The following is a 22,643-nucleotide window of genomic DNA, read 5'->3' on the forward strand; positions in this document are numbered from 1 at the left end:
ATAACATCAGGTTGATCTCAGATGTGATTGACTATAATGACCTCATCCTTCATTAGTAATAACATCAGGTTGGTCTCAGATGTGATTGACTATAATGACCTCATCCTTCATTAGTAATAACATCAGGTTGGTCTCAGATGTGATTGACTATAATGACCTCATCCTTCATTAGTAATAACATCAGGTTGGTCTCAGATGTGATTGACTATAATGACCTCATCCTTCATTAGTAATAACATCAGGTTGGTCTCAGATGTGATTGACTATAATGACCTCATCCTTCATTAGTAATAACATCAGGCTGATCTCAGATGTGATTGACTATAATGACCTCATCCTTCATTAGTAATAACATCAGGCTGGTCTCAGATGTGATTGACTATAATGACCTCATCCTTCATTAGTAATGACATCAGGTTGGTCTCAGATGTGATTGACTATAATGACCTCATCCTTCATTAGTAATGACATCAGGTTGATCTCAGATGTGATTGACTATAATGACCTCATCCTTCATTACTAATGACATCAGGCTGGTCTCAGATGTGATTGACTATAATGACCTCATCCTTCATTAGTAATGACATCAGGTTGATCTCAGATGTGATTGACTATAATGACCTCATCCTTCATTAGTAATGACATCAGGTTGGTCTCAGATGTGATTGACTATAATGACCTCATCCTTCATTAGTAATAACATCAGGTTGGTCTCAGATGTGATTGACTATAATGACCTCATCCTTCATTAGTAATAACATCAGGTTGGTCTCAGATGTGATTGACTATAATGACCTCATCCTTCATTAGTAATAACATCAGGTTGGTCTCAGATGTGATTGACTATAATGACCTCATCCTTCATTAGTAATAACATCAGGTTGGTCTCAGATGTGATTGACTATAATGACCTCATCCTTCATTAGTAATAACATCAGGTTGATCTCAGATGTGATTGACTATAATGACCTCATCCTTCATTAGTAATAACATCAGGTTGGTCTCAGATGTGATTGACTATAATGACCTCATCCTTCATTAGTAATAACATCAGGTTGGTTTCAGATGTGATTGACTATAATGACCTCATCCTTCATTAGTAATAACATCAGGTTGGTCTCAGATGTGATTGACTATAATGACCTCATCCTTCATTAGTAATAACATCAGGTTGGTCTCAGATGTGATTGAGTATAATGACCTCATCCTTCATTAGTAATGACATCAGGTTGATCTCAGATGTGATTGACTATAATGACCTCATCCTTCATTAGTAATAACATCAGGTTGGTCTCAGATGTGATTGACTATAATGACCTCATCCTTCATTAGTAATAACATCAGGTTGGTCTCAGATGTGATTGACTATAATGACCTCATCCTTCATTAGTAATAACATCAGGTTGGTCTCAGATGTGATTGACTATAATGACCTCATCCTTCATTAGTAATAACATCAGGCTGGTCTCAGATGTGATTGACTATAATGACCTCATCCTTCATTAGTAATAACATCAGGTTGGTCTCAGATGTGATTGACTATAATGACCTCATCCTTCATTAGTAATAACATCAGGTTGGTCTCAGATGTGATTGACTATAATGACCTCATCCTTCATTAGTAATAACATCAGGTTGGTCTCAGATGTGATTGACTATAATGACCTCATCCTTCATGATAGTTTTCTTTATGTTTGTTGATTTTTTTTTTTATAAAGCTTTTGACAAGCAGTCCAAACTAGATATAGTGGTTGTACTAGCTCTTTAAAATGAGCTCACGGGACATCCCAAATATTTGATATTGGGTGTGGCATTAGGCAAGGCTGCCCAATTAGTCCATTTGTATTTTTTATTGGTTACTCAAATTATGGCTCTTCATATCAAGAAAGGGAATTTTCAAGGTGTTTCCGCACTTGGCAATGAATTTAAACAATGTCGACTGGCTGATGATACCACCATATGAATTTAAACAATGTCAACTAGCTGATGATACCACCATATGTATTTAAACAATGTCGACTGGCTGATGATACCACCATATGAATTTAAACTATGTCAACTGGCTGATGATACCACCATATGAATTTAAACTATGTCAACTGGCTGATGATACCACCATATGTATTTAAACTATGTCGACTGGCTGATGATACCACCATATGTATTTAAACTATGTCAACTGGCTGATGATACCACCATATGAATTTAAACTATGTCAACTGGCTGATGATACCACCATATGTATTTAAACTATGTCAACTGGCTGATGATACCACCATATGAATTTAAACTATGTCAACTGGCTGATGATACCACCATATGAATTTAAACTATGTCAACTGGCTGATGATACCACCATATGAATTTAAACTATGTCAACTGGCTGATGATACCACCATATGAATTTAAACTATGTCAACTGGCTGATGATACCACCATATGAATTTAAACTATGTCAACTAGCTGATTATACCACCATATGAATTTAAACTATGTCAACTAGCTGATGATACCACCATATTGTTTAAGAGACAGGAATGAGGTTTCTAAAGCAGTTTCCCGTATTGAAGACTTTTCCTTAGTTTTGGGGTTTGAAAATTAATATCAATTAAGTCAGTCTTATTTCCACTCAAGGATTGTGTTTTACAGGAAGTATACGGTATCCCAGTTAAAGATAAGGTTACTTATCTTGGAAGGATGAAAAACAAAGGAGTGAATTTAACTTTAACCCCATTACTGAGAAAACAAAGAAGAAATTGAACCTCTGGTTGCTGAGAGAATATTCGTTATACGGAATATTGTTGGTGACACTACAATTCCCTCAGCAAGATTATTTTGGTCAAATATCTATGGTGATTCTGTGATACAAATGCTGGGTTCGTAGTCTGAGTCAGGCGCAGGACACAGGTTTGAGAAAAAAAACACAAAAGTCTCAAAATATATTCAAAAACCGGAATAACTCCAACAAGGAAACATAGCGTATAGAGAAACCGTCCAACACACACGGTAACACAAAACAATCACGGACAAAACAGAAAGGTAGACGAGAGGGTAAATAAGGAACATAATAAGGGAATAGAAATCAGGTGTGCGTAATCAAGACAAAACAAAAGGAAACATGGATCGGTGATGACGAGAAAGCCGGTGACGTCGACCGCCGAACGCCGCCCGAACAAGGAGAAGGGCCGACCTCAGCCGAAGTCGTGACAGATATACAATGGGGGAAAGCATAGAAAATTGCTAACAAATATTATATCAGTAACAAAGTAAAGGAAGTTTCATTTAAAATGTTACATAGCATGTATCCTGTGAAACATGTTTTGGAAAGATTCAAGCTGAATATTGACTATAAATGTGATTTCTGTGGAATGGAGAAGGAGACCATTTTGCATTTGTTTTTTACCTGTATTTATAGCAGAATTTTTGGGATTGACATACAGAATTTTGTTACAAAAAAAATAGGACCGGTTGTACAATTTAATGGTTTTGATATAATGATTTATTTCAGAAATTCTGACATGGATAAAGACGTAGTATATTTAATTCAACCTGCTAATAATACTAGGTAAATTTCATATTCACAAATGAAAATGGTCTAATTCAAAACCTAACTTTTTTCACTTTATGAATGACTTTAAACAATATGGCACCACTTTAACTAAAATGAAAAACAAAAAGGCAATTAAAACTTGTATTATTAATGAATATGATTAGTTAGTTTAGGATTCCTGGCAATGTAAATAGTTTGTATGTATGCTTGTTTGCATGTGACTATTCCTCTTTTGTTGATATTTGTTAATAAAAAATACAAATAAAACATTTTAAATATAAAAAAAGTGAGGAAGGAAGAAATGTTAAATGGACCGCCCGGAAATTCGTCCCTCGTTCTTCCCGCAAAGGTTGTGTTTTCAGCCACCGGTAGCTTGTAGGTGCTTTATATGCGCTAGTCAATTATGATTCCATGTCTACTTATATTAACTATATATCCAGCTAGCAATGAGGAATCGTCCCAGAAGCAGCCCTCTTCCGGGGGACCGGAACTGACTGAATCGGCCCGGAATCAAAATTATTAATAACTGCCCAGAATCGGCTCAAGTACATTGGGCTGGTTCTGTCTACCGGAATATAGCTGACTTTGGATCTTACCAGAATTACACACACACACACACACACACACACACACACACACACACACACACACACACACACACACACACACACACACACACACACACACACACACACACACACACACACACACACACACACACACTAAAAGGACCCATCAATCAAAGCCACCAGCGCAATTTCTCCTTTTCCAACTCTGACATATTTCTCCTTTTCTAAAAACATAGTCAACATTATTATTATCAAATGAATTGACCGGAACGTTTGAATGGGGGAGAGAGACAGCTATACTATTACTAGAGACGTTGCTTAGGCCTTACTCCACACGATTTGTCTTTCCAAACTGTTTATTTTTTAAACTAAGGAAGCCTGGAGGGATCTAATTTCAACGTCTAGACGATAAAAGGCCACAATGATCATTTGTGCCAGAACCTTCAGATAGTTTTCATACCCCCTTTTGACTTATTACACATTGTTGTGTGACAGCTTGAATTTAGAATGGTGCCTGTGAGGAAATGAGGGCTGTTTTATGGGCTCCTGACCAATTGTGACCCAGCACTGCTTTTCAGTCATATGTAGCAAAATTTTAAATGGTGTTTTTACGTTGGTTAAAAGTAGAGACTCAGAGCTACAAAATGGTTTATCATACACTGCAGTTGAGGAACACCGGGGGAAAGTAATTCTGCTTTGAATGTTGATAAACTTGTAACTCCACTTCTGAGAAAATGGCCCTTGAATGTTTTGGTTGCACCTACTGGAGAGCTCTTCTTGTCTACACCCAGTCAGCATCGTTCACACCCTCTTAAGCCTTAGCCCCACCCATCTCTTTAAGGATTCACATGTGAGGCCATGTGCTAAACAGAGGGAGTAGTGTATTAAACAACCAAAGAGTTCAAGACTAAAAGTGGAGAATGTAGTAGCCTACAATAAAGGAAAACTCCAGGTAAAAATACACTATCTAGTCCTTGGCCTGGATCCTAATCTGACTTAGGTGCAGGTCATGTTGTTTTACACATTACCGTCTCTGGTAAACACACACTATATCATATAAAAGGTAGCTCGATTTTTGACTCTTCCCACCTCCTTGCTTAAAAAAAAAAAATTGCTCCCATTGGAAACAACAGACTGTGGTCTATCTTGGGTTAGTTATAAAAACATTAGCTAACGTTAGCATGCTAGCGGTAGCTACGACTCCCATTGGAAACAACAGACTGTGGTCTATCTTGGGTTAGTTATAAAAACATTAGCTAACGTTAGCATGCTAGCGGTAGCTACGACTCCCATTGGAAACAACAGACTGTGGTCTATCTTGGGTTAGTTATAAAAACATTAGCTAACGTTAGCATGCTAGCGGTAGCTACGACTCCCATTGGAAACAACAGACTGTGGTCTATCTTGGGTTAGTTATAAAAACATTAGCTAACGTTAGCATGCTAGCGGTAGCTACGACTCCCATTGGAAACAACAGGCTGTGGTCTATCTTGGGTTAGTTATAAAAACATTAGTTAACGTTAGCATGCTAGCGGTAGCTACGACTCCCATTGGAAACAACAGACTGTGGTCTATCCTGGGTTAGTTATAAAAAACATTAGCTAACGTTAGCATGCTAGCGGTAGCTACGACTCCCATTGGAAACAACAGACTGTGGTCTATCTTGGGTTAGTTATAAAAAACATTAGCTAACGTTAGCATGCTAGCGGTAGCTACGACTCCCATTGGAAACAACAGACTGTGGTCTATCTTGGGTTAGTTATAAAAACATTAGCTAATGTTAGCATGCTAGCGGTAGCTACGACTCCCATTGGAAACAACAGGCTGTGGTCTATCTTGGGTTAGTTATAAAAACATTAGCTAACGTTAGCATGCTAGCGGTAGCTACGACTCCCATTGGAAACAACAGACTGTGGTCTATCTTGGGTTAGTTATAAAAAACATTAGCTAACGTTAGCATGCTAGCGGTAGCTACGACTCCCATTGGAAACAACAGGCTGTGGTCTATCTTGGGTTAGTTATAAAAACATTAGCTAACGTTAGCATGCTAGCGGTAGCTACGACTCTTGTCAGTAGAGGGCGCACATAAGGAGAAAATGCAAGTATTTCATTCACCGTGTCATTTTGTTTTTTTTCTCCAGGGTCGTCTCAGATCCAACTTGTCGGTTCAGCTGACCCAGTCGTTGCCTTGGCTGGTGACGATGTCATACTACCATGTTACCTGAAACCCAACGTCAGTGCTGTGGACATGATGGTGGCGTGGACGAGATCTGACCTGAAAACTCAAAGGGTCCATCTTTACCGTGATGGTCGAGACTCCAACGGTGACCAGCTTCCTTCCTACAGGGGAAGGACATCACTGTTTATAGAAGAACTGAAGAACAGCAATGTCTCCTTGAAACTGACCGGCGTTACCCTCTCTGATGCTGGGGAATACAAATGCTTCATTCCAACACTGACGAAGGAAACAACCATTCTACTCATAGTTGGTAAATCATCAATACCGGAGTGGACAAGTGATCAGAAGATTCTGAGTACAATCATAGCTCTATATGCTGAAAGGGGAAATGATCGTGTCTGTTTTATCTTGTATCTGTAGGTGCTGTATCTCAGCCAGTGATCTCTGTTTTATCTTGTATCTGTAGGTGCTGTATCTCAGCCAGTGATCTCTGTTTTATTTTGTATCTGTAGGTGCTGTATCTCAGCCAGTGATCTCTGTTTTATCTTGTATCTGTGTAGGGGCTGTATCCAACCAGTGATCACTGGTTTATCTTGTATCTGTAGGTGCTGTATCTCAGCCAGTGATCTCTGTTTTATCTTGTATCTGTATAGGTGCTGTATCTCAGCCAGTGATCTCTATTAATGGAACCAAAGGCTGGGGGGTGGTCCTGAAGTGTGACTCTGGAGGCTGGTATCCACAGCCTGAGCTTGAGTGGTTGGACAGTCATGGAGACGTCCTCTCTGCTGCTGAACCCACTGAGACAAGCAACTCATCAGAGACCGAGATGAACCCTGAGGGTCGCTACACCGTGAGACGATATGTCACCGTCCAGAGGACTGACAACAACAGGTTCACCTGTAGAGTTGTACAGCTGCAGACCAACCAGACGCGGGAGACACCGATTCATGTCCCAGGTGAGGTCTTCATTGGTTAACCTGTCTGACCGAGGCGTTCCGCTAGCGGAACTCCTCCCACATTCCACAGAAAAGGCAGAGCGCGAAATTTCCAAAAATCTAATAAAACTACAAAACTACAAAATATTGAAAAAACATACTTTACGATGATATGGTCACATGTATCAAATAAAATCAAAGCCGGAGATAGTAATCGCCTATAACGGCAGCTAAACAGATGGCAAATCCAGAACCAACTTCGCGCCTTCCTGAAAACATAAAATGGGTGACACGTCATTCCAAGAGGACGTATTCCATCTCAGACCAAGATAATCACTCCATTTCTTCTCTCACTGCATCTTGACATCCTGGGGAAGGTGTATGACGTGCATGTATACTCATACGTGTCATGCCCATTTATAGGCAGGCCCTTGAACAGAGCATAATTTTCAGACTTTCCACTTCCTGGTCAGAAAGTGTGCTGCCAAATGAGTTCTGTTTTACTCACAGACAAAATTCAAACGGTTTTAGAAACTAGAGAGAGTTTTCTATCCAATAGTAATAATAATATGCATATTGTACGAGCAAGAATAGAGTACGAGGCCGTTGAAATTTGGCATGTTTTTCCCCCAAAGTGTAAATAGCGCCCTCTATCCTCATCAGGTTAACTTCTCTAGGGTATGTGGGACGGTAGCGTCTCACCTCGTCAACAGCCAGTGAAACCACAGGGCACCAAATTTAAAACAACAGAAATCCCATAATTACAATTCCTCAAACATACAAGTATTTTACACCATTTTAAAGATACACTTGTTGTAAATCCAGCCACAGTGTCCGATTTCAAATAGGCTTTACGACGAAATCCAAACCAAACGATTATGTTAGGTGAGTGCCTATTCACAGAATAACACAGCCATTTTTCCAGCCAAAGAGAGGAGTCACAAAAAGCAGAAATATAGATAAAATTAATCACTAACCTTTGATGATCTTCATCAGATGACACTCATAGGACTTCATGTTACACAATACATGTATGTTTTGTTCGGTAAAGTTCATATTTATATCCAAAAATCTGAGTTTACATTGGCGCGTTATGTTCAGTAGTTCCAAAACATCTGGCGATTTTGCAGAAATACTCATCATAAATGTTGAATACAAGTGTTATACATGGAATTTTAGATCCACTTCTTCTTAACCCACATACCTGAGACCTTTTTTTTAGATAGACTAGTGGAAAAGACCGGGTTTCCTATAGGATGACCCTGTTGGTGTATTTGTTTTGAGTAGTATTATGTTATACATTATAATTTACTCCCTGTCATACAGTAGATATATAGGTGTTATAATGTGTTTTAATGGTTCTATCTCCTTCTCTGTTTCAGACGATATATTTCCTAACGTGGGGTGGATTGTTGGTATAATACTATCAGCTGTAGCAGCCTTTGTAGCTCTGGTTGTTCTGTTCTACTGTTTCAGAAAACAACGTCATAAACTCAAGAGAGAAGGTAGGTTTTTCTCCTTGAACTCTGTCTATGTTAGGAACAACTTCTTGGTTTTTTGTACCATTTTACTTGCTTGTTTCCTTTATCCATTTAAATTATTGATTTGTAACTATTTATCTGTCATTTTAAGTGTTAAGGTACTGGCCTACTGTTTCAAATATCATTTTATTTGTCACATGTTTTGAAAAACAACAGGTGTAGACTAACAGTGAAATGGTCAATGCAGGGTTTAAGATAAGATCAAATGTATTTTTTACTTTGTTCCAGGAACTAAAAGCAGATTTACTTAGCTTGGTGGAGACCCTAGGAACCTCAAGAGTTAACCTGTGAACTGGCAACTCAGGTGTCTAGACTTCAACAGCAAAGTTGGATAAGACAGAAGTTTATGAACTAGGGCCATGTAAACACAAAGGGAGTAATGTAGAGATCTACGGGTCTATAGTGAAGACCAGCCAACCTTTTGATACAGAATACAGTGATGAGTATCAAAATCAAATCAAATCAAATGTATTTATAAAGCCCTACGTACATCAGCTGATATATCAAAGTGCTGTACTGAAACCCAGCCTAAAACCCCAAACAGCAAGCAATGCAGGTGTAGAAGCACAGTGGCACAGTGGCTAGGAAAAACTCCCTAGAAAGGCCAAAACCTAGGAAGAAACCTAGAGAGGAACCAGGCTAAGCAATCTTGTTTAGAAGTCTTATGGCTCGTTCAGGGTCCGGTTGGTTCCAGACGTGGTGCATCGGTACCGATTGCCGCGGTAACAGAGAGAACAGTCTGGGCTTGTGTGGCTGGAGTCTTTGACAATTTCTAGGGCCTTTCTCTGACACCGCCTGGTATAGAGGTCCTGGATGGCAGGAAGCTCAGACCCCAGTGGTGTACAGGGCCGTAACCACTACCCTCTGACACCGCCTGGTATAGAGGTCCTGGATGGCAGGAAGCTCAGACCCAGTGATGTACTGGGCCGTACTCACCGCCCTCTGTAGCGCCTTGTGGTCAGATACCTTGCAGTTGCCATACCAGGCGTTGATGCAGCCAGTCAAGATGCTCTCAGGGGTGCCGCTGTACAACTTTTAAATGATCTGAGGGCCCTTGGGAAATGTTTTCAATATCCTGAGGGGAGGGTCTTTACAACTGACCGTGATCATTTCTTAAGGATGTTAGGACCTTGAAGCTCTCGACCAGTCATGGGTGAAGAGGGAGTAGAGGAGGGGACTAAGCACACATTCCTAAGGGGGCCCTGTGTTGAGGGTCAGCATGGCGGATGTGTTGTTGCCTAACCTCACCACCTGGGAGTCAGGAAGTCCAGGATCCAGTTGCAGAGGGAGGTGTTCAGTCCCAGCTTAGTGAGGGCACTATGGTGTTAATAAAGGCTGACCTGTATGTAGTCAATGAACATCATTTTTCTGTAGTTATTCCTTTTGTTAAGGTGGTTGAGGGCAGTGTGGAGTGCAATAGAGATTTTGTCGTCTGTGGATCTGTTGGCGTTATGCAAATTGGAATGGGTCCAGGGTGATGATGTGAGCCATGACCAGCCTTTCAAAGCATTTCATGGCTACAGGTGAGAGTGCTACGGGCCAATAGTCATTTAGACAGGTTACCAGGGCACAGAGAGGAGAGGTTGAATATGTCAGTAAAGACACTTGCAGCTGGTCAGCGCATGCTCTGAGTACATGTCCTGGTGTGCCGTCTGGTCCTGAGACCTTGCAAATGTTAACCCGTTTAAAGGTCTTACTCAGATCGGCTACACAGAGCGTGATCGCACAGTCGTCCGGAACAGCTGGTGCTCTCATGCATGGTTCAGTGTTCTTATGAGTGTCAATACAGGATCTTATGGTTTATTAATTTCTGTTTTCTTTGTAATTACAGCGGGAAAAAATCTAGATCTTCAGACTAAGCTGGATACAGGTAAGTGGGCGATGTGTGTCAGACCTGGGTTTAAATTCTCTACTCTACGGATCCCTTTTACGGGATCACTTTCCTAAACAACCGCTAGAATTGCAGGGCGCCAAATGTATAAATATTACTAAAAATATTTATAATCATGCAATCACAAGTGAAATATACCAAAACACAGTTTAGCTTGTTAATCCACCTATTGTGTCAGATTGTGAAAATATACTTTACAGCGAAAGAAATCCAAGCTTTTGTGAGTGTAGCAATAAATGCTACAACAGCTAGCCCCCAATTAGCATGGTCACGAAAGTCAGAAAAGCAATAAAATTAATCGCTTACCTTTGATAATATTCAGATGTTTCCACTCACGAGTCTCCCAGTTACACAACAAATGTTCTTTTTGTTCGATAAATATTACTTTTATCACAAAAAAACGCCATTTGGGTTGTGCATTATGTTGAGAAAACAAAACTCTTGTTCCGTTCAACAAATTCCAGAAAGTATCCGTAATGGTCGTAGAAACATGTCAAATGTTTTTTATAATTAATCCTTAGGTTGTTTTTAACAAACACAATCGATAATATTTCAACCGGACCATAACCTATTCTTTAAGAGAGAAAAGGAAAAATGGGGAGCCCCTGTCTCGCGCGCAGGAACTATTCAGAGGACACCTGACTACTTATGAAACATCTCACTCATTTTTCAAAATAAAAGCCTGAAACTATGTCTAAAGACTGGTCACAGCCTGAGGAAGCCATTGGAAAAGGAATATGGTTGATACCCGTTTAAATGGATGTTAGACGGGCCAGGAAACACAGATTCTTTAAAAGAAAATATCACTTCCGGGTTATATTTTCTCAGGTTTTCGCCTGCAGAATAAGTATTGTTATACTCACAGACAATATTTTGACAGTTTTGGAAACTTTGGAGTGTTTTCTATCATAATCTGTAAATTATATGCATATTCTACGATCTGGGCCAGAGAAAATGTCGGTTTATGTTGGGAACGTTTAAAAAATAAATTAACAAATCTGACCCCTAGAGCTAAGAAGTTTTAAATACTATTTGAAATGTAGTCTACATTTACTACATGCTATTGAGGACATACTGTGTACTCATTATACTACATACTGTGTACTCATTATACTACATACTGTGTACTCATTATACTACATACTCTGCACTAATCATACTACATACTGTGTACTCATCATACTACATACTATTGAGGACATACTGTGTACTCATCATACTACATACTCTGTACTAATTGTACTACATACTGTGTACTCATCATACTACATACTATTGAGGACATACTGTGTACTCATCATACTACATACTATTAAGGACATACTGTGTACTCATCATACTACATACTATTGAGGACATACTGTGTACTCATCATACTACATACTATTGAGGACATACTGTGTACTAATCATACTACATACTGTGTACTCATCATACTACATACTATTGAGGACATAATGTGTACTCATCATACTACATACTATTGAGGACATACTGTGTACTCATCATACTACATACTATTGAGGACATACAGTGTACTCATTATACTACATACTATTGAGGACATACTGTGTACTCATCATACTACATACTATTGAGGACAAACTGTGTACTCATCATACTACATACTATTGAGGACATACTGTGTACTCATCATAGTACATACTATTGAGGACATACTGTGTACTCATCATACTACATACTATTGAGGACATACTGTGTACTCATCATACTACATACTATTGAGGACATACTGTGTACTCATCATACTACATACTATTGAGGACATACTGTGTACTCATCATACTACATACTATTGAGGACATACTGTGTACTCATCATACTACATACTATTGAGGACACACTGTGTACTCATTATACTACATACTATTGAGGACATACTGTGTACTCATCATACTACATACTATTGAAGACAGACTGTGTACTCATCATACTACATACTATTGAGGACATACTGTGTACTCATCATACTACATACTATTGAGGACATACTGTGTACTTATCATAATACATACTATTGAGGACATACTGTGTACTAATCATACTACATACTCTGTACTAATCATACTACATACTGTGTACTCATCATACTACATACTATTGAGGACATACTGTGTACTAATCATACTACATACTGTGTACTCATCATACTACATACTATTGAGGACATACTGTGTACTAATCGACTACATACTGTGTACTCATCATACTACATACTAATCATACTACATACTATTGAGGACATACTGTGTACTAATCGACTACATTCTGTGTACTCATCATACTACATACTAATCATACTACATACTATTGAGGACATACTGTGTACTAATCGACTACATACTGTGTACTCATCATACTACATACTAATCATACTACATACTATGTACTCATCATACTACATACTATTGAGGACATACTGTGTACTAATCATACTACATACTGTGTACTCATCATACTACATACTATTGAGGACATACTGTGTACTAATCATACTGCATACTGTGTACTAATCGACTACATACTGTGTACTCATCACACTACATACTAGTGAGGACAGGGATGGGCAACTTTAATTAAGGTTGGGCCCCCGAGAAAAGGAATTCAACACGAGGTGCAGCAGCGTCTCGTGGGTCTGCGTATCCACATTCCTGATTTATAACATACTGTTTGGTAAAACTGTGTACTAATTACACTACATACTGTGTACTCATCCCAAGAAAAGGAATTCAACACGAGGTGCAGCAGCAGTCATCCCTGATTTATAACATACTGTTTGGTAAAACTGTGTACTAATCATACTACATACTGTGTACTAATCATACTACATACTGTGTACTCATCCCGAGAAAAGGAATTCAACACGAGGTGCAGCAGCAGTCATCCCTGATTTATAACATACTGTTTGGTAAAACTGTAAGTTAGCAACAAATAGCCTGCTAGGCTCATCCACACTCAGACTGCGTCAAGTCATCTAATGCACAATGTTTCCTGCAATTCGTTCATCTGTGTGTGTGTGTGTGTGTGTGTGTGTGTGTGTGTGTGTGTGTGTGTGTGTGTGTGTGTGTGTGTGTGTGTGTGTGTGTGTGTGTGTGTGTGTGTGTGTGTGTGTGTGTGTGTGTGTGTGTGTGTGTGTGTGTGTGTGTGTGTGTCTCTTATATTCACTTGTTGTCTCTGTCTACAGAGGAGCGCATTAGACAGCATGTAGAGGAGAAGGGTAAGTGTCTGGGGTCTTAAACCTTATACCTCTCATATACTATGAACTGTAGGTTATAACCTCTCATATAATATGAACTGTAGGTTATAACCTCTCATATACTATGAACTGTAGGTCTATAACCTCTCATATACTATGAACTGTAGATCTATAACCTCTCATATACTATGAACTGTAGGTCTATAACCTCTCATATACTATGAACTGTCTATAACCTCTCATATACTATGAACTGTAGGTCTATAACCTCTCATATACTATGAACTGTCTATAACCTCTCATATACTATGAACTGTAGGTCTATAACCTCTCATATACTATGAACTGTCTATAACCTCTCATATAATATGAACTGTAGGTCTATAACCTCTCATATACTATGAACTGTAGGTCTATAACCTCTCATATAATATGAACTGTCTATAACCTCTCATATAATATGAACTGTAGGTCTATAACCTCTCATATAATATGAACTGTAGGTTATAACCTCTCATATAATATGAACTGTCTATAACCTCTCATATAATATGAACTGTAGGTCTATAACCTCTCATATACTATGAACTGTAGGTCTATAACCTCTCATATAATATGAACTGTAGGTCTATAACCTCTCATATAATATGAACTGTAGGTTATAACCTCTCATATAATATGAACTGTAGGTTATAACCTCTCATATAATATGAACTGTAGGTCTATAACCTCTCATATAATATGAACTGTAGGTCTATAACCTCTCATATAATATGAACTGTAGGTCTATAACCTCTCATATAATATGAACTGTAGGTTATAACCTCTCATATAATATGAACTGTATGTTATAACTTCTCATATACTATGAACTGTAGGTCTATAACCTCTCATATACTATGAACTGTAGGTCTATAACCTCTCATATACTATGAACTGTAGGTCTATAACCTCTCATATACTATGAACTGTCTATAACCTCTCATATACTATGAACTGTAGGTCTATAACCTCTCATATACTATGAACTGTCTATAACCTCTCATATACTATGAACTGTAGGTCTATAACCTCTCATATACTATGAACTGTCTATAACCTCTCATATAATATGAACTGTAGGTCTATAACCTCTCATATACTATGAACTGTAGGTCTATAACCTCTCATATAATATGAACTGTCTATAACCTCTCATATAATATGAACTGTAGGTCTATAACCTCTCATATAATATGAACTGTAGGTTATAACCTCTCATATAATATGAACTGTCTACAACCTCTCATATAATATGAACTGTAGGTCTATAACCTCTCATATACTATGAACTGTAGGTCTATGACCTCTCATATACTATGAACTGTAGGTCTATGACCTCTCATATAATATGAACTGTAGGTCTATAACCTCTCATATAATATGAACTGTAGGTTATAACCTCTCATATAATATGAACTGTAGGTTATAACCTCTCATATAATATGAACTGTAGGTCTATAACCTCTCATATAATATGAACTGTAGGTCTATAACCTCTCATATAATATGAACTGTAGGTCTATAACCTCTCATATAATATGAACTGTAGGTTATAACCTCTCATATAATATGAACTGTAGGTCTATAACCTCTCATATAATATGAACTGTAGGTTATAATCTCTCATATAATATGAACTGTAGGTTATAACCTCTCATATAATATGAACTGTAGGTCTATAACCTCTCAAATAATATGAAATGTAGGTTATAACCTCTCATATAATATGAACTGTAGGTCTATAACCTCTCATATAATATGAACTGTAGGTCTATAACCTCTCATATAATATGAACTGTGGGTCTATAACCTCTCATATAATATGAACTGTAGGTTATAACCTCTCATATAATATGAACTATAGGTTATAACCTCTCATATAATATGAACTGTAGGTCTATAACCTCTCATATAATATGAACTGTAGGTTATAACCTCTCATATAATATGAACTGTAGGTCTATAACCTCTCATATAATATGAACTGTACGTCTATAACCTCTCATATAATATGAACTGTAGGTTATAACCTCTCATATAATATGAACTGTACGTCTATAACCTCTCATATAATATGAACTGTAGGTTATAACCTCTCATATAATATGAACTGTAGGTTATAACCTCTCATATAATATGAACTGTAGGTCTATAACCTCTCATATAATATGAACAGTCTATAACCTCTCATATAATATGAACTGTAGGTTATAACCTCTCATATAATATGAACTGTAGGTTATAACCTCTCATATAATATGAACTGTAGGTCTATAACCTCTCATATAATATGAACTGTAGGTCTATAACCTCTCATATAGTATGAACTGTAGGTCTATAACCTCTCATATAATATGAACTGTAGGTTATAACCTCTCATATAATATGAACTGTAGGTCTATAACCTCTCATATAATATGAACTGTAGGTCTATAACCTCTCATATAATATGAACTGTAGGTCTATAACCTCTCATATAATATGAACTGTAGGTTATAACCTCTCATATAATATGAACTGTAGTTCTATAACCTCTCATATAATATGAACTGTAGGTCTATAACCTCTCATATAATATGAACTGTCTATAACCTCTCATATAATATGAACTGTAGGTCTATAACCTCTCTTATAATATGAACTGTAGGTTATAACCTCTCATATAATATGAACTGTAGGTCTATAACCTCTCATATAATATGAACTGTCTATAACCTCTCATATAATATGAACTGTAGGTCTATAACCTCTCATATAATATTACCTGTAGGTTATAACCTCTCATATAATATGAACTGTAGGTCTATAACCTCTCATATAGTATGAACTGTCTATAACCTCTCATATAATATGAACTGTAGGTTATAACCTCTCATATAATATGAACTGTAGGTCTATAACCTCTCATATAATATGAACTGTAGGTCTATAACCTCTCATATAATATGAACTGTAGGTCTATAACCTCTCATATAGTATGAACTGTAGGTTATAACCTCTCATATAATATGAACTGTAGGTCTATAACCTCTCATATAATATGAACTGTAGGTTATAACCTCTCATATAATATGAACTGTAGTTCTATAACCTCCCATATTGTATGAACTGTAGGTCTATAACCTCTCATATAATATGAACTGAAGGTCTATAACCTCTCATATAATATGAACTGTAGGTCTATAACCTCTCATATAATATGAACTGTAGGTCTATAACCTCTCATATAATATGAACTGTCTATAACCTCTCATATAATATGAACTGTCTATAACCTCTCATATAATATGAACTGTATATAACCTCTCATATAATATGAACTGAAGGTCTATAACCTCTCATATAGTATGAACTGTAGGTCTATAACCTCTCATATAATATGAACTGTAGGTTATAACCTCTCATATAATATGAACAGTAGGTCTATAACCTCTCATATAATATGAACTGTAGGTCTATAACCTCTCATATAATATGAACTGTAGGTCTATAACCTCTCATATAATATGAACTGTAGGTTATAACCTCTCATATAATATGAACTGTAGGTCTATAACCTCTCATATAATATGAACTGTAGGTCTATAACCTCTCATATAATATGAACTGTAGGTCTATAACCTCTCATATAATATGAACTGTATGTCTATAACCTCTCATATAATATGAACTGTAGGTTATAACCTCTCATATAATATGAACTGTAGGTTATAACCTCTCATATAATATGAACTGTAGGTCTATAACCTCTCATATAATATGAACTGTAGGTCTATAACCTCTCATACAATATGAACTGTAGGTCTATAACCTCTCATATAATATGAACTGTAGGTCTATAACCTATCATATAATATGAACTGTAGGTCTATAACCTCTCATATAATATGAACTGTAGGTCTATAACCTCTCATATAATATGAACTGTCTATAACCTCTCATATAATATGAACTGTAGGTTATAACCTCTCATATAATATGAACTGTAGGTCTATAACCTCTCATATAATATGAACTGTCTATAACCTCTCATATAATATGAACTGTAGGTCTATAACCTCTCATATAATATGAACTGTAGGTCTATAACCTCTCATATAATATGAACTGTAGGTCTATAACCTCTCATATAATATGAACTGTAGGTCTATAACCTCTCATATAATATGAACTGTCTATAACCTATCATATAATATGAACTGTAGGTCTATAACCTCTCATATAATATGAACTGTAGGTCTATAACCTCTCATATAATATGAACTGTCTATAACCTCTCATATAATATGAACTGTAGGTTATAACCTCTCATATAATATGAACTGTAGGTCTATAACCTCTCATATAATATGAACTGTAGGTCTATAACCTCTCATATAATATGAACTGTAGGTCTATAACCTCTCATATAATATGAACTGTAGGTCTATAACCTCTCATATAATATGAACTGTCTATAACCTCTCATATAATATGAACTGTAGGTCTATAACCTCTCATATAATATGAACTGTAGGTCTATAACCTCTCATATAATATGAACTGTAGGTTATAACCTCTCATATAATATGAACTGTAGGTTATAACCTCTCATATAATATGAACTGTAGGATTATAACCTCTCATATAATATGAACAGTAGGTCTATAACCTCTCATATAATATGAACTGAAGGTTATAACCTCTCATATAATATGAACTGTAGTTCTATAACCTCTCATATAATATGAACTGAAGGTCTATAACCTCTCATATAGCCTCATATAATATGAACTGTAGGTCTATAACCTCTCATATAATATGAACTGTAGGTCTATAACCTTTCATATAATATGAACTGTAGGTTATAACCTCTCATATAATATGAACTGTAGGTCTATAACCTCTCATATAATATGAACTGTCTATAACCTCTCATATAATATGAACTGTAGGTCTATAACCTCTCATATGATATGAACTGTAGGTCTATAACCTCTCATATAATATGAACTGTAGGTCTATAACCTCTCATATAATATGAACTGTAGGTTATAACCTCTCATATAATATGAACTGTAGGTCTATAACCTCTCATATAATATGAACTGTCTATAACCTCTCATATAATATGAACTGTAGGTCTATAACCTCTCATATAATATTACCTGTAGGTTATAACCTCTCATATAATATGAACTGTAGGTCTATAACCTCTCATATAGTATGAACTGTCTATAACCTCTCATATAATATGAACTGTAGGTTATAACCTCTCATATAATATGAACTGTAGGTCTATAACCTCTCATATAATATGAACTGTAGGTCTATAACCTCTCATATAATATGAACTGTAGGTCTATAACCTCTCATATAATATGAACTGTAGGTCTATAACCTCTCATATAATATGAACTGTAGGTCTATAACCTCTCATATAATATGAACTGTAGGTCTATAACCTCTCATATAATATGAACTGTAGGTTATAACCTCTCATATAATATGAACTGTAGGTTATAACCTCTCATATAATATGAACTGTAGGTCTATAACCTCTCATATAATATGAACTGTAGGTCTATAACCTCTCATATAATATGAACTGTAGGTCTATAACCTCTCATATAGTATGAACTGTAGGTTATAACCTCTCATATAATATGAACTGTAGGTCTATAACCTCTCATATAATATGAACTGTAGGTTATAACCTCTCATATAATATGAACTGTAGTTCTATAACCTCCCATATTGTATGAACTGTAGGTCTATAACCTCTCATATAATATGAACTGAAGGTCTATAACCTGTCATATAATATGAACTGTAGGTCTATAACCTCTCATATAATATGAACTGTAGGTCTATAACCTCTCATATAATATGAACTGTCTATAACCTCTCATATAATATGAACTGTCTATAACCTCTCATATAATATGAACTGTATATAACCTCTCATATAATATGAACTGAAGGTCTATAACCTCTCATATAGTATGAACTGTAGGTCTATAACCTCTCATATAATATGAACTGTAGGTTATAACCTCTCATATAATATGAACAGTAGGTCTATAACCTCTCATATAATATGAACTGTAGGTCTATAACCTCTCATATAATATGAACTGTAGGTCTATAACCTCTCATATAATATGAACTGTAGGTTATAACCTCTCATATAATATGAACTGTAGGTCTATAACCTCTCATATAATATGAACTGTAGGTCTATAACCTCTCATATAATATGAACTGTAGGTCTATAACCTCTCATATAATATGAACTGTATGTCTATAACCTCTCATATAATATGAACTGTAGGTTATAACCTCTCATATAATATGAACTGTAGGTTATAACCTCTCATATAATATGAACTGTAGGTCTATAACCTCTCATATAATATGAACTGTAGGTCTATAACCTCTCATACAATATGAACTGTAGGTCTATAACCTCTCATATAATATGAACTGTAGGTCTATAACCTATCATATAATATGAACTGTAGGTCTATAACCTCTCATATAATATGAACTGTAGGTCTATAACCTCTCATATAATATGAACTGTCTATAACCTCTCATATAATATGAACTGTAGGTTATAACCTCTCATATAATATGAACTGTAGGTCTATAACCTCTCATATAATATGAACTGTCTATAACCTCTCATATAATATGAACTGTAGGTCTATAACCTCTCATATAATATGAACTGTAGGTCTATAACCTCTCATATAATATGAACTGTAGGTCTATAACCTCTCATATAATATGAACTGTAGGTCTATAACCTCTCATATAATATGAACTGTCTATAACCTATCATATAATATGAACTGTAGGTCTATAACCTCTCATATAATATGAACTGTAGGTCTATAACCTCTCATATAATATGAACTGTCTATAACCTCTCATATAATATGAACTGTAGGTTATAACCTCTCATATAATATGAACTGTAGGTCTATAACCTCTCATATAATATGAACTGTAGGTCTATAACCTCTCATATAATATGAACTGTAGGTCTATAACCTCTCATATAATATGAACTGTAGGTCTATAACCTCTCATATAATATGAACTGTCTATAACCTCTCATATAATATGAACTGTAGGTCTATAACCTCTCATATAATATGAACTGTAGGTCTATAACCTCTCATATAATATGAACTGTAGGTCTATAACCTCTCATATAATATGAACTGTCTATAACCTCTCATATAATATGAACTGTACGTCTATAACCTCTCATATAATATGAACTGTAGGTTATAACCTCTCATATAATATGAACTGTAGGTTATAACCTCTCATATAATATGAACTGTAGGTCTATAACCTCTCATATAATATGAACAGTCTATAACCTCTCATATAATATGAACTGTAGGTTATAACCTCTCATATAATATGAACTGTAGGTTATAACCTCTCATATAATATGAACTGTAGGTCTATAACCTCTCATATAATATGAACTGTAGGTCTATAACCTCTCATATAGTATGAACTGTAGGTCTATAACCTCTCATATAATATGAACTGTAGGTTATAACCTCTCATATAATATGAACTGTAGGTCTATAACCTCTCATATAATATGAACTGTAGGTCTATAACCTCTCATATAATATGAACTGTAGGTCTATAACCTCTCATATAATATGAACTGTAGGTTATAACCTCTCATATAATATGAACTGTAGTTCTATAACCTCTCATATAATATGAACTGTAGGTCTATAACCTCTCATATAATATGAACTGTCTATAACCTCTCATATAATATGAACTGTAGGTCTATAACCTCTCTTATAATATGAACTGTAGGTTATAACCTCTCATATAATATGAACTGTAGGTCTATAACCTCTCATATAATATGAACTGTCTATAACCTCTCATATAATATGAACTGTAGGTCTATAACCTCTCATATAATATTACCTGTAGGTTATAACCTCTCATATAATATGAACTGTAGGTCTATAACCTCTCATATAGTATGAACTGTCTATAACCTCTCATATAATATGAACTGTAGGTTATAACCTCTCATATAATATGAACTGTAGGTTATAACCTCTCATATAATATGAACTGTAGGTCTATAACCTCTCATATAGTATGAACTGTAGGTTATAACCTCTCATATAATATGAACTGTCTATAACCTCTCATATAATATGAACTGTAGGTCTATAACCTCTCATATAATATGAACTGTAGGTTATAACCTCTCATATAATATGAACTGTAGGTCTTTAACCTCTCATATAATATGAACAGTAGGTCTATAACCTCTCATATAATATGAACTGTAGGTTATAACCTCTCATATAATATGAACTGTAGGTCTATAACCTCTCATATAATATGAACTGTCTATAACCTCTCATATAATATGAACTGTAGGTCTATAACCTCTCATATAATATGAACTGTAGGTCTATAACCTCTCATATAATATGAACTGTAGGTCTATAACCTCTCATATAATATGAACTGTAGGTTATAACCTCTCATATAGTATGAACTGTAGGTTATAACCTCTCATATAATATGAACTGTAGGTCTATAACCTCTCATATAATATGAACTGTAGGTCTATAACCTCTCATATAATATGAACTGTAGGTCTATAACCTCTCATATAGTATGAACAGTCTATAACCTCTCATATAATATGAACTGTAGGTCTATAACCTCT

At 35.9% G+C, this 22,643-nt stretch overlaps 1 protein-coding gene across 1 annotated transcript in view; it reads left to right on the forward strand.

The window, feature by feature from the left end:
* Nucleotides 1–22,643, forward strand: part of LOC139542301 (butyrophilin subfamily 3 member A2-like) — a 53,021-nt gene that overhangs the window by 17,502 nt on the left and 12,876 nt on the right. The window contains exons 2-6 of the mRNA XM_071347558.1: nucleotides 6,261–6,608; nucleotides 6,952–7,254; nucleotides 8,616–8,738; nucleotides 10,606–10,644; nucleotides 13,871–13,903. Of these exons, the coding sequence (XP_071203659.1) occupies nucleotides 6,261–6,608; nucleotides 6,952–7,254; nucleotides 8,616–8,738; nucleotides 10,606–10,644; nucleotides 13,871–13,903 (846 nt within the window). The remainder of the gene's footprint in view (nucleotides 1–6,260; nucleotides 6,609–6,951; nucleotides 7,255–8,615; nucleotides 8,739–10,605; nucleotides 10,645–13,870; nucleotides 13,904–22,643) is intronic.

This window comes from Salvelinus alpinus, chromosome 2, assembly GCF_045679555.1.
Source record: "Salvelinus alpinus chromosome 2, SLU_Salpinus.1, whole genome shotgun sequence".
Taxonomy (NCBI): domain Eukaryota; kingdom Metazoa; phylum Chordata; class Actinopteri; order Salmoniformes; family Salmonidae; genus Salvelinus; species Salvelinus alpinus.